We start from the raw sequence: 21,886 nt of genomic DNA on the forward strand, positions 1-21,886 counted from the left end.
ACAACTATCAAGAAAGCATTTTAGGTCAAAGTTAATATTGGAATTTAAGGTCCTGTAGATATAGATTGCACAGTAGTAAGTGTGGATGTTCTGAACAGGGAGTAAGTTTAGATCTATGAAGAGTGGGGGGGGGGGTTTGCCAGGGATGGGATTTAGTGATTATTCTTACTGCTGCTTTTTGTTGGGTTATTATTGGCTTTAGGTGTGTTGCTGCAGTTGAACCCCAAGTGAATGGTATAGTGTGAGAAGGGCAGTTTGCGGCTGGTAGTATCCTATCTTGAAGAGGATCCCCACCGTTTTGGATACTTTTTTTTGTTGTGTGTTTTTGCAATGTGTCTTTACAAGAACTACACTGTGCTGGTAGCCATGATGGGTGCTGGCAAGCATTGGCACCAAACGTTTATTCAAGTACAATTATATAATCTCTGTATGACTGCAATTATCTTGCATAATAAATACATGTCAAGTATTAGGTTAACCTCAAAAAAAAATTCAAGTGACTTATTTCCATAAGGTTTTTTTTTATTATTAAACTACAATTTTATGATACAGTAAAAACAGACACAATTATTAGTATTAAAAACAAAACTGAGTAAATGAGATGCATGAAAATTAATTTCAACAGAAAAACCAGTGTTGGGTGCTGACAGCCGTGTGGTGGGGTGATTGGCAGCCGTGTGGCCCGGGGGAGGGGGGTTGGCAGCCGTGTGGCCCGGGGGAGGGGGGTTGGCAGCCGTGTGGCCGGGGGGAGGGGGGTTGGCAGCCGTGTGGCCCGGGGGAGGGGGTTGGCAGCCGTGTGGCCCGGGGGAGGGGGGTTGGCAGCCGTGTGGCCCGGGGGAGGGGGGTTGGCAGCCGTGTGGCCCGGGGGAGGGGGGTTGGCAGCCGTGTGGCCCGGGGGAGGGGGGTTGGCAGCCGTGTGGCCCGGGGAAGGGGGGGTTGGCAGCCGTGTGGCGGGGAGGGTTGGCAGCCCCGTGTGGCGGGGATGGTTGGCAGCCCCGGGTGGCGGGGAGGGTTGGCCGCCCCGTGTGGCGGGGCTGGTTGGCAGCCCCGTGTGGCGGGGATGGTTGGCAGCCCCGTGTGGCGGGGATGGTTGGCAGCCCCGTGTGGCGGGGATGGTTGGCAGCCCCGGGTGGCGGGGATGGTTGGCAGCCCCGTGTGGCGGGGATGGTTGGCAGCCCCGTGTGGCAGGGATGGTTTGCAGCCCCGTGTGGCGGGGATGGTTGGCAGCCCCGTGTGGCGGGGATGGTTGGCAGCCCCGTGTGGCCGGGGGGGTGGTCGGCAGCCCAGTGTGGCGGGGTGGGGGGTCGGCAGCCCAGTGTGGCGGGGTGGGGGGTCGGCAGCCCAGTGTGGCGGGGTGGGGGGTCGGCAGCCCAGTGTGGCGGGGTGGGGGGTCGGCAGCCCAGTGTGGCGGGGTGGGGGGTCGGCAGCCCAGTGTGGCGGGGTGGGGGGTCGGCAGCCCAGTGTGGCGGGGTGGGGGGTCGGCAGCCCAGTGTGGAGGGGGGGTCGGCAGCCCAGTGTGGCGGGGGGGTCGGCAGCCCCGTGTGGGGGGGTTGGCAGCCCCGTGTGGGGGGAGGGTTGCAGCCCTGTGTGGCCAGGGAGGGTGACTGGCAGCCGTGTGAAGGATGGGGCTGGCAAGTGTGGAGGCTAGTGCTGGGTGGTTGGCAGGAGTGTGCAGGCTGGGATTGGGTAGTTGGCAGGAGTGTGGAGGCTAGTGGAGGGTGGTTGGCAAGTGTGGAGGCTAGTGCTGGGTGGCTGGCAGGAGTGTAGAGGCTAGTGGAGCGTGGTTGGCAAGAGTGGAGGTAGTGCAGGATGGTTGGCAGGAGTGTGGAGGCTGGGGTTGGGTGGTTGGCAGGAGTGTGGAGGCTGGTACTTGGTGGTTGGCAGGAGTGTGGAGGCTGGGGCTGGGTGGTTGCAAGGAGTGTGGAGGGTGGTTGGCAAGTGTGGAGGCTAGTGCTGGGTGGTTGGCAGGAGTGTAGAGGCTAGTGAAGGGTGGTTGGCAGGAGTGTGGAGGCTGGGTGTTTGGCAGGAGTGTGGAGGCTGGGTGGTTGGCAGGAGTGTGGAGGCTGGGGCTGGTTGTTGGAAGGTGTGGAGGCTAGTACTGTGTTGGAAGGTGTGTGGAGGCTAGTGCTGGGTGGTTGGCAGTAATGTGAAGGCTGGGACTGGGTGGTTGGCAGTGTGGAGACTAGTGCAGGGTGGTTGGCAAGAGTGTGGAGGTTAGTGCTGGGTGGTTGGCAAGAGTGTGGAGGTTAGTAGTGGGTGGTCAGCAAGTGTGGAGGCTAGTGGAGGGTGGTTGGCAAGAGTGTGGAGGGTGGTTGGCAAGAGTGTGGAGGTTAGTGCTGGGTGGTTGGCAAGAGTGTGGAGGTTAGTAGTGGGTGGTCGGCAAGTGTGGAGGCTAGTGGAGGGTGGTTGGCAAGAGTGTGGAGGGTAGTTGGCAAGTGTGGAGGCTAGTGGAGGGTGGTTGGCAAGAGTGTGGAGGGTGGTTGGCAAGAGTGTGGAGGGTAGTTGGCAAGTGTGGAGGCTAGTGGAGGGTGGTTGGCAAGAGTGTGGAGGCTGGTGCTGGGTGGTTGGCAGGGATGTAGACATGTTGGCAGGCATGCAGATCATGTACACTGGCAGGAATACGGAAAGCGGGTGTTGGCAGGTATGTGTTGGGTGGTTAGATGGTGTTGGCAGGTATGTGTAAGGTGGTTGGATGGTAGATGGTGTTGGCCGGTATGTGTAATGTGGTTGGATGGTAGGTGGTGTTGGCAGTTGTGTAAGGTGGCTGGATTTTAAATGGTGTTGGCAGGCATGTGTAGGGTGGTAGGTGGTGTTGACAGGCGTGTGAGAGGTGGTGGTGGAAAGGAGTTGGCAGGTGTAGAGGGTGGGAGGGTTGGCAGGCGTGTGTGTGGCCTCGCTGCTGACAAAGAGGCTCTTCCATTACCCTCCCTCTCGAGAGAAAAATAGATGCGGCTCTTCCATCCTCCCTTCCGCCGCCCTGGATAAAGCTGCGGCTCTTCGGCCTTCCCTCCCACCGCCCCCTAAATAGCATCACTGAGGCTGTTCACTCGGGCCGGCATCCTCCCCGCTTCATTATTATTACGCGTGTTATATTCACGCAGCTCAATAACAGTCAATAATGTGATGGTAACTTGTAACTACACCAAGTCTCTGTTCTCCGTGTAGGTAAACAGAGTCAGACACAAGTCAATAACGTCAAAATTAAGGGATAATCTTGTTTATAATCCCCGGATGTGCAACATAAACAGAAGAACGTCAAAGACTAGACGCCATGTTAGTTGCCCGGGATCAACCCATCTAAATGTCAAATTCTTCTATGACAGATGATCGCACCATTATGGCAATGGTAACTGATAACACAATACAAATTTCCTTATAACATAGCATAGTCGAGGAATTATCTTCCCTAGAGAGATTTAAATAAAAGCTGCGTTAACACCACTTCAACGTCAGTCCATAGGGGGCGGCCATCTTGAAAACTTTCAAAACAAACAATCTTCCATTCACAGTTGTTCTTGTGAGCAGTGTCTAGGTAACCTAGGAAGATCGTCTACGTGAAGAAGAGCATCGCCCAAGACGCTCTACTCATCTAACTACACCAAGATGCGCGCTGTATCTACATACTGCTAGAACTAAGGCACCAGAGAAGCAAGGAGTAATGATCACTTACCAGTGTTGTATACATGCAATTCGTCCACTATCCCTTCATTCCCACCCCCAAACACGACCATTAGATCCTTGATAGCGACAGCGCGGTGCCCATGCCGTGGTCTGGGCTGTGGGCCCGTGGTATTAGTGACCCGCTTCCACTTAAGAATGGGCGCAGCCATACTTGACTTGACGCATCTTCGAAATGTTTTCTGCTAGCAGTACACAGCGCCAGTGTGAACCTCGCCTGACACCCGCCATGCGCAACCATACTCTCTCTCATTATTATTATACTTTATCCTACTTTACCAGCATATGAAGCATTCACATGATATACTACAAAATACTTAATAAATATAGGTGACAGATAAGAGTAAAACACTCCGTATAATTCACTATGAAGCACAGTAAACAAAGTCGTATGTATTTTTTGTCTAGTTTTATGGTTCATATTATGCGTTGTATTTAATATGTTAAACTGTTTAATATAAAATGTCAATAGTACTGTTATAATTATAATATTTAATTATACATAAGCGAGCTGTTCTTGGGAAGCTATTAGCGCTGTATAGTCCTTGTGGCTTAGCGCTTCTTTTTTTTATTATAATAATAATAATAATTGGGAAGCTATCAAATTTCATATTCATAATTACCAGCTTCAGTCATATCATCTGTATATTAATAACAAGTGAAAATCCATTCATTGTTGAAGCTATATCATAATTGATAAATTGTAAGCCTGTTACACCGTCTGATAAATTATTTTTTTTTTTTGCTCCTTATCACCGTCAACATTGACTTGTAAAGCCAGTAGTATCACTTAAGAGGTGTAGCAGTATTAACTCTCTCAGTACGTATTACCAATATTTTATTACCTTGAAACTGTTACGTACTTCAAAGTTATCGAATAAAACTATATATATATATATATATATATATATATATATATATATATATATATATATATATATATATATATATATATATATATATATATATATATATACATAATGTGCCGAATAGGTAAAACTGGACACTTAGCAAGAGCTCATTTAAAATTAAGGCCCTTCAAAAATTTTCTCTTATACGTTTAGTTATAATTTTTTTCCATTTATGTTAATATAAAAATTAATAATTTTGTGCCAAAAGAACCTTAGAAAACTTACCTAACCTTATTATAACAATCGTAATTTAATTTAGCCTGAACCATCTAAATATATTTTAGATAAATTGACAATAATTTAATAATAAACAAACAATGAAATATATTTTTTTTCGTTAGGTTCAGAAAGCTTTTTGCGAAATTATTGTATACACAAATTTTCGCTTGCCTTATTCGGCAAGAAGAGCGTGGTATGGTTTGTTTGCAATCGTGTCATTACGATTTCGTGAGTCAAGTTTTACCTGTTCGGCACGACACACACACACTCACGGTTCAGTGAGAGTGACCTAGTAGCGACCAGTGAAGAGGCGGGGCCAGGAGCTAGGACTCGACCCCTGCAGCCTCAACTAGGTGAGTACACACACACATTATATATATATATATATATATATATATATATATATATATATATATATATATATATATATATATATATATATATACACACCTTCATACATACACCTACATACATACATACATACACCTTCATACATACTTACAATTTGAGGTTTAGATAAGAGTGGTGGAGGAAAAATGAAAGAATTCACAACATAATACGTTATATAAGCGAGGAAACACTCCTAGGCCCGGTGGCCTGGTGGCTAAAGCTCCCACCTCACACACGGAGGGCCCGGGTTCGATTCCCGGCGGGTGGAAACATTCGACACGTTTCCTTACACCTGTTGTCCTGTTCACCTAGCAGCAAATAGGTACCTGGGTGTTAGTCGACTGGTGTGGGTCGCATCCTGGGGGACAAGATTAAGGACCCCAATGGAAATAAGTTAGACAGTCCTCGATGACGCACTGACTTTCTTGGGTTATCCTGGGTGGCTAACCCTCCGGGGTTAAAAATCCGAACGAAATCTTATCTTATCTTATACTTCAAGACGGATTTGTTAGTGCAGGCTGAGTGACCATAGAAAACGAAAGCAGTAGTTATAGAAAATAGTTTGTTAATGGGGGAACTTACATATTAATAATAATTCATTTCAATCTGTTATACATAAATATTGTACAATGACCTGAACGCCATAGTATACACACCATTGAGTTTAAATCTCTCTCGTCCATCTTTATTTTATTCTAAAAAATGCTAAAGCTGTATGAGTCATTAATTCCACCATAAGGCATTTACATATACATCTAGGGAATATTGCAATGCAATTGTACCTAATTATGGAAAATTGTGAGCTGTATAGCCCTTGTGGCTTAGCGCTTCTTTTTGATTATAATAATAATATGGAAAATTGCATTTATCTGAATGTATCATTATATACATAACAGTAAATGAACATAGATAATTATTATTTATCAGTTAGAGAAGTAGGAATTTGGGACACCTAGGTCGCAAAAAATGTCCCCATTCGATACCTACAACTGTCATATCCACAAGTTGCTCTGGACCTATTAATTAAATGAAATATACATCACCAGGAATGCTGGTAAATATATAAATTTGTGGACTGCTTATTAAAATTAAAAAAAGGATTATAGTATATACACACATTTATATAACAGAAGGAGAATATATCTTAATCATAACACTCGTCAATTTGACTGGAGATTAAGTTGTATCATACTCAGAAAACCTCACTGTCTATACATGAAAATAACTGGCCAGAGTTATAACATAACAGACTTATCTGAGGTTCCTGGAGCTGTCTTGTCCAGTCGCCTGATATCTCAAGTTATGCAGGAATGCACATCCAACAATTTCGCCTTATATTTGAGAGGTGTCAGCCCAATTTTAACCTCTAGAGCACGAAAAATTCTTCCCATTACACTAACGTTTACTTGGCTCATTCAAACCAAAATGGCGACTCCCTCTTCTTTTTTTCGATAACATACTTCTTTTAAAAATACAATATAGGGCATCTATTTACCTATAAATTACCGTATTTCCAGAAAATATATACAGTATTTTCCACACTGCGGCCGGCTGGAGTTCGTTGCTAAACGACTCAAATTACTCCTTCCTTTAGGAGACGATTCCAGCCGGTTCTGGCTTGAGTGGCTGTTCTCCTAGCAGGTCTTACTACGATTTAATTTTCTGGCATCACTTGGTCAGCGTTATCTTCCAGATCACTCGTGTCACTTTCCCTCAGATTTTCATTTACGTTTGATTGAAAACCTAATTCCAAGGGAATCAATTTATTAATTGTGTGTAAACTTTCCTGGCCACGACACAACACTTTGACATTCCTGACAACACATTGTGCATCTGGGTACAATGTCAATACTTTGCCCAAAGACCACAATGTTCGATGTTGTACAGTATCAATCAACACAATGTCACCTGGTTGAATGTTCTGTCGATTTACTGCCTCTGCATTTACAAATTTAGCATAAGATAAACCTTGAGACAAGAAATCAGCTGGATTCTTCTCACCAGGTATATGATTAAATGTTAACATATGCTGACCCAAACTATTATACTTCTCTTGCATCTGATTAATTTCAGCGACTCTGTTTTGTACGTACACAATTTTACTGTTTCCATTACGAATCCATTGTAAGGATACCTCATTATCAGACCAAATTACAGTGTCACTAATATTTATCTCCTGCAACTTATTTCTTATATAATTAGCTAATTTGACACCTACATAAATGGCTGTTAATTCCAACTGAGGCAAGGTATGTGATTTAATTGGAGACACTTTAGCCTTAGACATAACAAGATAAATAACACTATTACATTGAAGGTAAGCAACTGCTCCATATGCCAATTTTGAAGCATCACAAAAAATGTGGAGTGCATTTTTCCCATTTGGATTGGCCACCTGGCGTGGGAACTCCAACATTGGAATTTTTTCATAATCACCAATTAATTCATCCCACCTGTTAATGAATTCCTCAGGTAGTATTTCATCCCAAGCACATTTAAGTTTCCATGCTTCCTGTATTAATAATTTTTAAGTTTCCATGCTTCCTGTATTAATAATTTCCCTCTTATAGTAAGGGGTGACACTAAACCTAGTGGATCAAAACATTTGGAAACTTCAGCAAGCAAAACTCTCTTAGTTAATTTATTGGGCATACTGTAATTATTAGGTTTTAACATTAACAAATCTCTCTCAGTATCCCAAGTTAAACCCAATACATTACTACATTTTGGCACTTCATCTCCAGAGAAATCTTTACTTATTTTGTCCTTTAATTTGGACAAATTACTATTCCATTCCCTCAGAGGCATATTTGCACTTTGCATTATTTTATTAGCCTCTCCATAAGTCATTAACAGTTCCTCTTCAGTTGACGTCACACCCAGGAAATTGTCCACATAAAATTGTTTGCTCATTACTTTACTCAATGGAATTTACATATGTTTAAGGTGTGCATTTATCGTCGCTTGAAGTAGGAACGGACTGGATGTAGCACCAAATAATACGCTCTTAATGCGAAAGGTTTTCAGAGGGCTAAGTGGGTCACTAGGATTCTCAGGCCATAAGAAGCGGGTACAATCCCAGTCAGCCTCTTGTAAACCCACTCTTAGGAAAGCTTTACTTATGTAAGCCGTAAAGGCATAATGCTTAACTCTGAAATTTAATAAGATATCTCCTAATTTTTCCGTAAACGACGGACCTGTCATCAAACAGTCATTTAAGCTAGGTACATTTTTGTTACTCCTGGCACTACAATTAAACACAATTCTCAAAGGAGTGGTCTTAGAATCCTTCTTCACTCCGTGATGGGGCAAATAGTGACCATAAATTTTGGCTTGCTCAGGAGGTACCTCTTCTATAAATTTATTAATTAACTGCTCAGCAATTATATTATAGGCAGTTAACAATTTTGGTGTCTTACTCAGTTCGCAGAGCTGAGCCTTTAATTGTCCATATGCCATTCTGTAATTAGTGGGCAATTCTGGATGGTTCAGTCTCCACGGAAGTCGTACCCAGTATTGTCCAGATTCAAATTTTACATCTCTCAGGTATTGATCCTGAGTAAAAGAATCATCTGGACTTTCTTCATTTACATTTATTCCAATGCTGTCTAATTCTCACAATTTATGCACTGGCTCAACACCATCCTCTATGGAAGAATTATACTGGGGCACAATTTCATGAGTAAGACACACAGTTATGGTATTTGTAGTTTCCTCTAGTCATGAATTATTATTACGAGGAATCCTACCATACATTACATGGCCTCCTGCAGTCTTCAAAAGGGTGACACCACATTTCTTTACCATACCCTTTACAAAAGAGGCATAATAGTCACTACCTATCAAAATATTTATTGGGCCTACAGAATCATCACTTACCCCAGTAGGTGCTAAATTTGCATTATGTGAAAGTCTTTCTGTAGCTTTACTAAGCCCTACTGTAGATATTTTCTCTGGAAGTCTATCTACAATTACTGCATTAACACGTTTTTTTCTCATTGCCCAACCTGACAGTTACATAAACAGTGTCATACAATTGAGCTCTTTTATCTGAGAGGAAACCAGATAATTTTAAAGTTGTGGGATCTCCCATCTGTACTTTCATACCATCAAGACATTTACGTTTTATGAAAGTACGCTGGGATCCCTGGTCCAATAATGCATTTACACTTTTAGATTTATTCCTTTTATCATCAATTTTTACCTGTAATACAGGTAAGGCTACTTCAGCAAAACCATCATTATTAATATTAGCAGCAATTTTTACATTAGCCACTGTTGTGTCAGGATTGTTAACATTATCATTATTATCAACATTATCATATAGACCTTTACACATGACTATATGGTGTCTTCCTTTGTGACATTGATAACAGAAGTTTAATTTGGCATAACAATCCTTTACATTGTGATTACCCAAACACCTGATACATCTGTCAAGTTCCTCCAATGTTTCAACTTTATCATTCCATGAATTGTATGCATTGCAATTCTTAGAAAAATGAGTACCCTTGCAGAAGAGACAATCTCTCCTTTCTTTGACTGCTTTCTTATTAACTGGGATACTCTTAGGAGGGTACTTATTCTTCTTACCTTGTGGAGAATCATTATTTCTGATTCCTGCTACTTGATATGCACCTATGCAACTATTTTTAGGAAATGAATTTTGATTATTACTATTGGTATAATTTTTCCCTTTGTGAAACTTGACAGATACCTCAGAGTTATTATGTGTTGCATCTTTAAAATGAGTTGGTTGGCTGGTCTGCAACTGAATAATTAATTCTTGTAGACTTAGTCTTATTTCCTCCAGACCAAAATAACCTTTGTGATATTTGTTTGAGAGCCATTCAAGTGTTTTACAGCTCAATATATTCTGTACCATTGCACTCAATAACCAGTCTGATTCCTTCAGATTATATTTATTACTTAAAGTTTTGAGAGTGCTCTCCAGTTTAACTCTAAACTGTTGTAAACCTTTGTAAGTGTGATCTGGAGATTTTAAATTAACGATGATATTCACTAGATCCAACCTACTTTGTTCTATATTACCATAAGTGACCTTCAACAAGTCAACTGCTTCCTTTTAAGAGTCATCTACATTGGGAAAGGCTTGTATGAGTATGTGAGCATCTCCTCTTACCTGTCCTTTGAGGTAAAATAATTTAGTTACACAGGCTAGGTCACTCCTGTCATGCACAGCTGCTTTAAAAATTGACCAAAACTCCTCCCATTTTTCTCCAGGATTAAATACAGGTAAACATAATTCTGGGAGTTTTGGCAAAGACATCTTATTTGTTGGAGCAGACTGATTAACTTCCTGGTTTACACATTTTAATTTATTCAAGGCCTGACTTTTACAAGAAAGAATCTTTTCCTCTAATTCATAATACTGATTAATCATGAGATCTACTTCAGTCTCATCTACACAGTTTACTAACAAATCTCCTTCATATTTGTTGTAATATAATTTGTATGAATCATATATATTACCTAAAGCATCTAAATACAATTTTAAATCATCAGTATTCACAGTTTCTTGATTCATTAATTCCAAACGTTTATTATATGCCTTGGTTACATGACCCTTTCTAGCTTGCAATGACGCTTTCTTTGCTCTATATTCCATATGTTTGTCTTCTATATTAATTTCCTCATGTTCAGCCATGATGCAATGTATTAAATTCAACTTAATAACACTGATTATGTACTAAATTATGCACTTTATAAAGGTAAATAGTACAACTTACCTTTGAATAAATCCTAGCTACCTGAGCTTAGCAATTACATGTAAGAAAATTATATAAATTTTAAATGTACATTAATACAAACCTTTAGCCAGCCTTGGCTTATCAAAATTAATATTATACAAATTATATAAATCCTTGCCAGAATTTGGCATAGCAAAATTAATATTATACACATTAATATAATTAGCTACACTTGGCTTATCAATTACACATACACTGATATAATCTTGGCCAAAATTGTCTTATCAAATTAATATTGTACAAATACATTAATATAAATCCTAGCCACTTTGGCTTTGCAAAATTAATATTATACACATTAATATAATCTTTAGCCACCCTTGAGCTTAGCTTATCAAAATTAATATTGTAATTATTATAATCCACTACACATTAAGTAAATTTATGAACTTAACATCCACCTCCTTCTGTTATTTCACATATAATTATTAAGTAATTAACCAATTAATGACTTCACTAATTACCTCCGGTTCAAGAAGGACCAACGGGCAAATTAAATATGGAAAATTGCATTTATCTGAATGTATCATTATATACATAACAGTAAATGAACATAGATAATTATTATTTATCAGTTAGACAAGTAGGAATTTGGGACACCTAGGTCGCAAAAAATGTCCCCCTTCAATACCTACAACTGTCATATCCACAAGTTGCTCTGGACCTATTAATTAAATGAAATATACATCACCAGGAATGCTGGTAAATATATAAATTTGTGGACTGTATATTAAAATTAAAAAAGGATTATAGTATATACACACATTTATATAACAGAAGGAGGATATATCTTAATCATAACACTCACCAATTTGACTGGAGATTAAGTTGTATCATACTCAGAAAACCTCACTGTCTATACATGAAAATAACAACTGGCCAGAGTTACAACATAACAGACTTATCTGAGGTTCCTGGAGCTGTCTTGTCCAGTCGCCTGATATCTCAAGTTATGCAGGACTGCACATCCAACAATTTCGCCACCTATTTGAGAGGTGTCAGCCCAATTTTAACCTCTAGAGCACGAAAAATTCTTCCCATTACACTAACGTTTACTTGGCTCATTCAAACCAAAATGGCGACTCCCTCTTCTTTTTTTCGATAACATACTTCTTTTAAAAATACAATATAGGGCATCTATTTACCTATAAATTACCGTATTTCCGGAAAATATATACAGTATTTTCCACACTAATTTTGTTAATAAGGAATATGAGCAAAATTACTTTAGCTTATACTGAGTGAAACTTCTGTTAATTTAAATTTATGTTGGCAAAATACTAATGTATTACAGTTATATGTACAAATTGTGATGCATATTGAGTAATTCCATATATGGCATAATGTTTGTCAGTGTGGAAAATACTGTATATATTTTCCAGAAATACAGTATAGTTATATGTAAATAGATGGCCATACTGTATTTAAAAGAATTATATTATGGAAAATGGGAAACTGGATCTGCGTCTGCGCAGACAGGAGAGTCGCCATTGTTAATTTGAATTGGATACAACGTTAGTGTAATGGGAAGGAATTTTCGTGCTCTAGAGGTTAAAATTGGGCTGACACCTCTCAAATAGGAGGCGAAATTGTTGGATGTGCATTCCTGTATAACTTAAGATATCAGGGGACAGGACAGGACAACTCCAGGAACCTCAGATAAGTCTGTTATGTTATAACTCTGGCCAGTTGTTATTTTCATGTATAGACAGTGAGATTTTCTGAGTATGATACAACTTAATCTCCAGTTAAATTGGCGAGTGATTTTTAAGATATTCTCCTTCTGTTATGTATATGTGTATCTATAATCATTTATTATTTTTAATATACAGTCCACAAATTTATATATTTACCAGTATTCCTGGAGATGTATAATTCATTTAATTAATAGGCCCAGAGCAACTTGTGGATATGACAGTGGTAGGTATCGAAGGGGGACATTTTTGCGACCTAGGTGTCCCAAATTCCTACTTGTCTAACTGATAAATAATAATTATCTTTGTTCATTTACTGTTATGTATACGTATAATGATACATCCAAGTAAATGTAATTTTCCACAGTCAGGAAACAGGACAGGTGTTTCCTGACGCGGGTGTTAGTCATATGACGACCCGCAGCTGGAGCTTTTGGTCATTTGACCGAGGCTTTCCACTGGCTTACCCGTCCACTCCTTCAAAAATTATGGTTATGATTATAACCAATTGGATAATTCTATATATCGTATATAGTCCTATATATAAACATGAGTTAAATTTTATGATGACTTAACCTAGCATATCCTTTATTTAACATTTATTGCATCAGGTTCCTTAGATTGTCTAATATAGATATATTATTCTTATCATATTGTACATGTCGGTAATCCTGTTAATTCGTGCCTCATAATTTATATAATAAAAATAGAGGTACCAAAGTGACATGTTATGATGACTTAACCTAGGACGTTTTCACATTTATAAAACTAGTGTACATGTTTACCTTGGTATGTGTTGAACACTGGCATAAGACGACAACCAGTGACAAAGACACTATGTGCAGGGAAACCTTTATTACATTTGTCCATTATTATTCTTATGGGAGCGCTAAACCCATAGGAGCTATACAGCGCCTGTGGAGGGGGGGAGGACGGAAGGTATTCAAGCTTAATTCAGGGAACTGGAACACAGATCCAATTCCCCAGATTAAGAGCCCTTCACTAGCATCGAGGAACCTCCCTTGAGAAGTACATTTGGTCCAGGACTGGACTTACCAAGTTTACAAAAACACACACATACACCGCCTGGTGACATCCACAATATATCCAACTGATACCATCGAGCAAAACAAGGACGATACATGTTGAAAGGCCCCGTCACTCACATAGAGCACTGTTCATATAATAAAGTTACCCATAACTTGGCACTTCCCCTTCCCCTTACATAGGCATCTAATATAATCACTATCTGCCCTGACCCTCATCTTGAGCTCATTCCCTACCTCTGCATTGATTTTTTCCAAGCATGACCTCGCCTTCATGTGTAATCAAGTTTACAGCCTATTAAGAATATATTTATAGATGGTTTCTTGTTCTATTCACAAATAGTCAAAAAAAAAAAAAAGCAACCATAATCTTTAAGGGGGTGAACCGGTAAGCCAGCAGAAAACCTCGGTCAAATGACCAAAAGCTCCAACGGCGGGTCATCAGCTAAGACCCGCATCAGGAAACGCTTGCCCTGTTTCCTGACGAACCTTACTGTGGAAAATACTGTATATATTTTCCAGAAATTCAGTATTTATATGTAAATAGATGGCCATACTGTATTTAATAATATTTATGTCATAGAAAACGGAAAGCCTGCGTCTGCGCAGACGAGACTCGCCATCTTGGTTTTGAATTGGATACAACGTTAATATAATGGGAACAATTTTTCGTGCTCTAGAGGTTAAAATTGGATTGACACCTCTCAAATAGGAGGCGAAATTGTTGGATGTGCATTCCTGCATAACTTGAGATACCAGACGACTGGACAAGACAGCTCCATGAACCTCAGATAAGCTCTCTAGATTTGTGTATAATTCTGGCCAGTGTTTTCATAAATTTAGTTAGTGAGGTTTTTCTGAGTATGATACAACTTAATATCCAGTCAAATTGGTGAGTGATATTAAGATATATTTTCCTTCTGTTATGTATATGTGAATTTATATATAATCATTTTTTAATATACAGTCCACAAATTTATATATTTACCAGTATTCCTGGTGTTACATGGTTACATACATGGAGGTTATTCCGGGGATCAACGCCCCCGCGGCCCGGTCCATGACCAGGCCTCCCGATGGATCAGGGCCTGATCAACTAGGCTGTTACTGCTGGCCGCACGCAGTCCAACGTACGAGCCACAGCCCGGCTGATCCGGCACTGACTTTAGGTATCTGTCCAGCTCTCTCTTGAAGGCAGCCAGGGGTTTATTGGCAATTCCCCTAATGCTTGATGGGAGGCTGTTGAACAGTTTTGGGCCCCGGACACTTATGGTGTTTTCCCTTAGTGTACCAATGGTGCCCCTACTTTTTGTTGGGGGCATTTTACATTGCCTGCCCAGTCTTTTACTTTCGTAGGGAGTGATTTCTGTGTGCAGATTTGGGACCATTCCTTCCAAGATTTTCCAAGTGTAGATTATGATATATCTCTCCCTCCTGCATTCCAACGGGTACAAGTCAAGTGCTTCCAAGTGTTCCCAGTTTACCTGGAGTTTACCTGGAGAGAGTTCCGGGGGTCAACGCCCCTGCGGCCCGGTCTGCGACCAGGCCTCCTAGTAGTTAAGGTGTATGTATATTTCATTTAATTAATGGGTCCAGAACAACTTGTGGATATGACTGTGGTAGGTATCGAAGGGGGACATTTTTTGCGACTTAAGTGTCCCAAATTCCTACTTGTCTAACTGATAAATAATAGTTATCATTGTTCATTTACTGTTGTGTATATAATTATACATCCAAGTAAATGCAATTTGCCACATTTAATTTGCCCGTTGGTCCTTCTTGAACCAGAGGTAATTAGTGAAGTCATTAATTGGTTAATTACTAATAATTATCTGTGAAATGACAGAAGGAGGTGGATGTTAAGTTCACAAATTTATTTAATGTGTAGTGGATTATAATTATTACAGTATTAATTTTGATAAGTCAAGTCTGGATAAGTTTATATTAATTTGTATAATATTAATTTGATAAGACAATTCTGGCCAAGATTATATCAGTGTATGTGTAATTGATAAGCCAGGTGTTGCTAATTATATTAATGTGTATAATATTAATTTTACTTAATGTGTAGAGGATTATAATTATTACAATATTAATTTGATAAGATAATTCTGGCCAAGATTTATATCAATGTATGTGTAATTTTAAGGCAAGTGTTGCTAATTATATTTATGTGTATAATATTAGTTTTGCTATGCCAAATTCTGGCAAGGATTTATATTAATTTGTATAATAATTTTGATAAGCCAAGGCTGGCTAAAGGTTTGTATTAATGTACATTTAAAATTTATATATAAATTTCTTACATGTGTAATTGCTAAGCTCAAGTGTAGCTAACATTATTAATGTGTATTTAAAATTTATATTACAATTTTTTACATGTAATTGCTAAGCTCAAGTAGCTAGAATTTATTTAAAGGTAAGTTGTACTATTTACCTTTATAAAGTGCATAATTTAGTACATAATCAGTGTTATTAAGTTGAATTTAATACATTGCATCATGGCTGAAAATGAGGAAATTAATATAGAAGACAAACATATGGAATATAGAGTAAAGAAAGCATCAATACAGGCTAAAAAAGTTCATGTAACCAAGGCATATAATAAGTGCTTGGAATTAATGAATCAAGAAACTGTGAATACTGATGATTTAAAATTGTATTTAGATGCTTTAGGGAATAGATATGATTCATACAAATTATATTACAACAAATATGAAGGAGATTTATTAGTAAACTGTGTAGATGAGACTGAAATAGATCTCATGATTAATCAGTATTATGAATTAGAGGAAAAGATTCTTTCTTGTAAAAGTCAGGCCTTGAATAAATTAAAATGTGTAAACCAGGCAGTTGGTCAGTCTGCTCCAACAAATAAGATGTCTTTGCCAAAACTCCCAGAATTATGTTTACCTGTGTTTAATCCTGGAGAAAATTAGGAGGAATTTTGGTCAATTTTAAAAGCAGCTGTGCATGACAGGAGTGACCTAGCCTGTGTAACTAAATTATTTTACCTCAAAGACAGGTAAGAGGAGATGCTCACATACTCATACAAGCCTTTCCCAATGTAGATGACTCTTACAAGGAAGCAGTTGACTTGTTGAAAGTCACTTATGGTAATATAGAACAAAGTAGGTTGGATCTAGTGAATATCATTATTAATTTAAAATCTCCAGATCATACTTACAAAGGTTTACAGCAGTTTAGAGTTAAACTGGAGAGCAATCCCAAAACATTAAGTAATAAATATAATCTGAAGGAATCAGACTGGTTATTGAGTGCCATTGTACAGAATAAATTAAACTATAAAACACTTGAATGGGTCTCCAACAAATATCACAAGGGTTATTTTGGTCTGGAGGAAATAAGACTAGGTCTACAAGAATTAATTGTTCAGTTGCAGACCAGCCAACCAACTCATTTTAAATATGCAACACATAATAACTCTGAGGTATCTGTCAAGTCTCACAAAGGGAAAAATTATCAAAATGTTAATAATCAAAATTCATTTCCTAAAAGGAGTTACATAGGGGCATATCAAGGAGCAGGAATCAGAAATAATGATTCTCCACAAGGTAACCCCTCATGGAAGGTTCCTTGATGTTGGTGAGGGGCTCTTGATTTAGGGAATTGGAACTGTGCTCCAGTTCCCCGAATTAAGCCTGAATGCCTTCCACATCCCCCCCCCCCCCGGGCGCTGTATAATCCTACAGGTTTAGCGCTTCCCCTTTGATTATAATAATAATAATAATCCACAAGGTAAGAAGAATAAATACACTCCTAAGAGTAGCCCAGTTAATAAGAAACCAGTCAAAGAAAGGAGAGATTGTCTTTTCTGCAAGGGTACTCATTTTTCTAAGAATTGCAATGCATACAATTCATGGAATGATAAAGTTGAAAGACTGGAGGAACTTGACAGATGTATCAGGTGTTTAGGTAATCACAATGTAAAGGATTGTTATGCCAAATTAAACTTCTGTTATCAATGTCACAAAGGAAGACACCATATAGTCATGTGTAAAGGTCTATATGATAATGTTGATAATGATAATGTTGACAATCCTGGCACAACAGTAGCTAATGTAAAAATTGCTGCTAATGTTAATAATGATGGTTTTGCTGAAGTAGCCTTACCTGTGTTACAGGTAAAAATTGATGATAAAAGGCATAAATCAAAAAATGTAACTGCATTATTGGACCAGGGATCCCAGCATACTTTCATGAAACGTAAGTGTCTTTTTATTTTTTTTATTATCACACTGGCCGATTCCCACCAAGGCAGGGTGGCCCGAAAAAGAAAAACTTTCACCATCATTCACTCCATCACTGTCTTGCCAAAAGGGTGCTTTACACTACAGTTTTTAAACTGCAACATTAACACCCCTCCTTCAGAGTGCAGGCACTGTACTTCCCATCTCCAGGACTCAAGTCCGGCCTGCCGGTTTCCCTGAATCCCTTCATAAATGTTACTTTGCTCACACTCCAACAGCACGTCAAGTATTAAAAACCATTTGTCTCCATTCACTCCTATCAAACACGCTCACGCATGCCTGCTGGAAGTCCAAGCCCCTCGCACACAAAACCTCCTTTACCCCCTCCCTCCAACCCTTCCTAGGCCGACCCCTACCCCGCCTTCCTTCCACTACAGACTGATACACTCTTGAAGTCATTCTGTTTCGCTCCATTCTCTCTACATGTCCGAACCACCTCAACAACCCTTGTTAATCTCACTCCAAAACTTTTTCTTATTTTCAACAAAATTTGTTGATAACATCTCACCCACTCTCTCATTTGCTCTCTTTTTACATTGCTTCACCACTCTCTTAACTTCTCTCTTTTTCTCCATATACTCTTCCCTCCTTGCATCACTTCTACTTTGTAAAAACTTCTCATATGCTAACTTTTTCTCCCTTACTACTCTCTTTACATCATCATTCCACCAATCGCTCCTCTTCCCTCCTGCACCCACTTTCCTGTAACCACAAACTTCTGCTGAACACTCTAACACTACATTTTTAAACCTACCCCATACCTCTTCGACCCCATTGCCTATGCTCTCATTAGCCCATCTATCCTCCAATAGCTGTTTATATCTTACCCTAACTGCCTCCTCTTTTAGTTTATAAACCTTCACCTCTCTCTTCCCTGATGCTTCTATTCTCCTTGTATCCCATCTACCTTTTACTCTCAGTGTAGCTACAACTAGAAAGTGATATGATATATCTGTGGCCCCTCTATAAACATGTACATCCTGAAGTCTACTCAACAGTCTTTTATCTACCAATACATAATCCAACAAACTACTGTCATTTCGCCCTACATCATATCGTGTATACTTATTTATCCTCTTTTTCTTAAAATATGTATTACCTATAACTAAACCCCTTTCTATACAAAGTTCAATCAAAGGGCTCCCATTATCATTTACACCTGGCACCCCAAACTTACCTACCACACCCTCTCTAAAAGTTTCTCCTACTTTAGCATTCAAGTCCCCTACCACAATTACTCTCTCACTTGGTTCAAAGGCTCCTATACATTCACTTAACATCTCCCAAAATCTCTCTCTCTCCTCTGCATTCCTCTCTTCTCCAGGTGCATACACGCTTATTATGACCCACTTCTCGCATCCAACCTTTACTTTAATCCACATAATTCTTGAATTTACACATTCATATTCTCTTTTCTCCTTCCATAACTGATCATTTAACATTACTGCTACCCCTTCCTTTGCTCTAACTCTCTCAGATACTCCAGATTTAATCCCATTTATTTCCCCCCACTGAAACTCTCCTACCCCCTTCAGCTTTGTTTCGCTTAGGGCCAGGACATCCAACTTCTTTTCATTCATAACATCAGCAATCATCTGTTTCTTGTCATCCGCACTACATCCACGCACATTTAAGCAACCCAGGTATGAAAATACAGATGGAAGATCCCACAACTTTAAAATTATCTGGTTTTCTCTCAGATAAAAGAGCTCAATTGTATGACACTGTTTATGTAACTGTCAGGTTGGGCAATGAGAAAAAACATGTTAATGCAGTAATTGTAGATAGACTTCCAGAGAAAATATATGTACAGTAGGGCTTAGTAAAGCTACAGAAAGACTCTCACATAATGTAAATTTAGGACCTTCTGGTGTAAGTGATGATTCTGTAGGCCCAATAAATATTTTGATAGGTAGTGACTATTATGCCTCCTTTGTAAAGGGTATGGTAAAGAAATGTGGTGTCACCCTTTTGAAGACTGCAGGAGGCCATGTAATGTATGGTAGGATTCCACTTAATAATAATTCATGACTAGAGGAAACTACAAATACCATAACTGTGTGTCTTACTCATGAAGTCGTGCCCCAGTATAATTCTTTCATAGAGGATGGTCGGAGGGCCCAAGAAAGAAGACAGAAGAAAGAAGATGAACGACACCTCCAACCGGGGGCCACAGCCGGGTCACCATATGGAGAAGACCCGGGCCGGAATTACCGGCAAACCTCTAATGAATGAATGAATGAATAAAGGATGGTGTTGAGCCAGTGCATAAATTGTGGGAATTAGACAGCATTGGAATAAGTGTAAATGAAGAAAGTCCAGACGATTCTTTTACTCAAGAACAATACCTGAGAGATGTAAAATTTGAATCTGGACAATACTGGGTATGACTTCCGTGGAGACTGAACCATCCAGAATTGCCCACTAATTACAGAATGGCATATGGACAATTAAAGGCTCAGCTCCGCGAACTGAGTAAGACACCAGAATTGTTAACTGCCTGTAATGATATAATTGCTGAGCAGTTAATTAATAAATTTATAGAAGAGGTACCTCCTGAGCAAGCCAAAATTTATGGTCACTATTTGCCACATCACGGAGTGAAGAAGGATTCTAAGACCACTCCTTTGAGGATTGTGTTTAATTGTAGTGCCAGGAGTAACAAAAATGTACCTAGTTTAAATGACTGTTTGATGACAGGTCCGTCGTTGACGGAAAAATTAGGAGATATCTTATTAAATTTCAGAGTTAAGCATTATGCCTTTACGGCTGACATAAGTAAAGCTTTCCTAAGAGTGGGTTTACAAGAGGCTGACCGGGATTGTACCCGCTTCGTATGGCCTGAGAATCCTATTGACCCACTTAGCCCTCTGAAAACCTTTCGCTTTAGGAGCATATTATTTGGTGCTACATCCAGTCCGTTCCTACTTCAAGCGACGATAAATTCACACCTTAAATGTACGGAAAGTCCATTGAGTAAAGTAGTGAGCAAACAATTTTATGTGGACAATTTCCTGGGTGTGACGTCAACTGAAGAGGAACTGTTAATGACTTATGGAGAGGCTAATAAAATAATGCAAAGTGCAAATATGCCTCTGAGAGAATGGAATAGTAATTCGTCCAAATTGAAGGACAAAATAAGTAAAGATTTCTCTGGAGATGAAGTGCCAAAATGTAGTAATGTATTGGGTTTAAATTGGGATACTGAGAGAGATTTGTTAATGTTAAAACCTAATAATTACAGTATGCCCAATAAATTAACTAAGAGAGTTTTGCTTGCTGAAGTTTCCAAATGTTTTGATCCACTAGGTTTAGTGTCACCCCTTACTATAAGAGGGAAATTATTAATTCAGGAAGCATGGAAACTTAAATGTGTTTCGGATGAAATTCTACCTGAGGAATTCATTAACAGGTGGGATGAATTAATTGGTGATTATGAAAAAATTCCAATGTTGGAGTTCCCATGCCAGGTGGCCAATTCAAATGGGAAAAATGTACTCCACATTTTTTGTGATGCTTCAAAATTGGCATATGGAGCAGTTGCTTATCTTCAATGTAATTTTGTTATTTCTCTTGTTATGTCTAAGGCTAAAATGTCTCCAATTAAATCACGTACCTTACCTCAGTTGGAATTAACAGGCATTTATGTAGGTGTCAAATTAGCTAATTATATAAGAAATAAGTTGCAGGAGATAAATATTAGCGATACTGTAATTTGGTCTGATAATGAGGTATCCTTACAATGGATTCGTAATGGAAACAGTAAAATTGTGTACGTACAAAACAGAGTCGCTGAAATTAATCAGATGCAAGAGAAGTATAATAGTTTGGGTCAGCATATGTTAACATTTAATCATATACCTGGTGAGGAGAATCCAGCTGATTTCTTGTCTCGAGGTTTACCTT

At 39.3% G+C, this 21,886-nt stretch overlaps 2 protein-coding genes across 6 annotated transcripts in view; one reads left to right on the forward strand and one right to left on the reverse strand.

Annotated features, from left to right (window-relative positions):
* Hcf (Host cell factor) overlaps positions 1–3,886 on the reverse strand; it is a 107,644-nt gene extending 103,758 nt beyond the window's left edge. The window contains exon 1 of the mRNA XM_053782283.2: positions 3,671–3,886. Within this exon, the coding sequence (XP_053638258.1) occupies positions 3,671–3,830 (160 nt within the window). The 5' untranslated portion in view covers positions 3,831–3,886. The remainder of the gene's footprint in view (positions 1–3,670) is intronic.
* Positions 2,485–21,886, forward strand: part of LOC128692932 (N-fatty-acyl-amino acid synthase/hydrolase PM20D1) — a gene marked incomplete at its 3' end in the record, with an annotated part of 98,867 nt that continues 79,465 nt past the window's right edge. The window contains 1 exon segment of one of the 5 annotated variants that reach the window (XM_070091980.1): positions 2,485–2,641. 5 annotated transcript variants of the gene reach the window in all.

This window comes from Cherax quadricarinatus, chromosome 38 (assembly GCF_038502225.1).
Source record: "Cherax quadricarinatus isolate ZL_2023a chromosome 38, ASM3850222v1, whole genome shotgun sequence".
Classification (NCBI taxonomy): Eukaryota; Metazoa; Arthropoda; class Malacostraca; order Decapoda; family Parastacidae; genus Cherax; species Cherax quadricarinatus.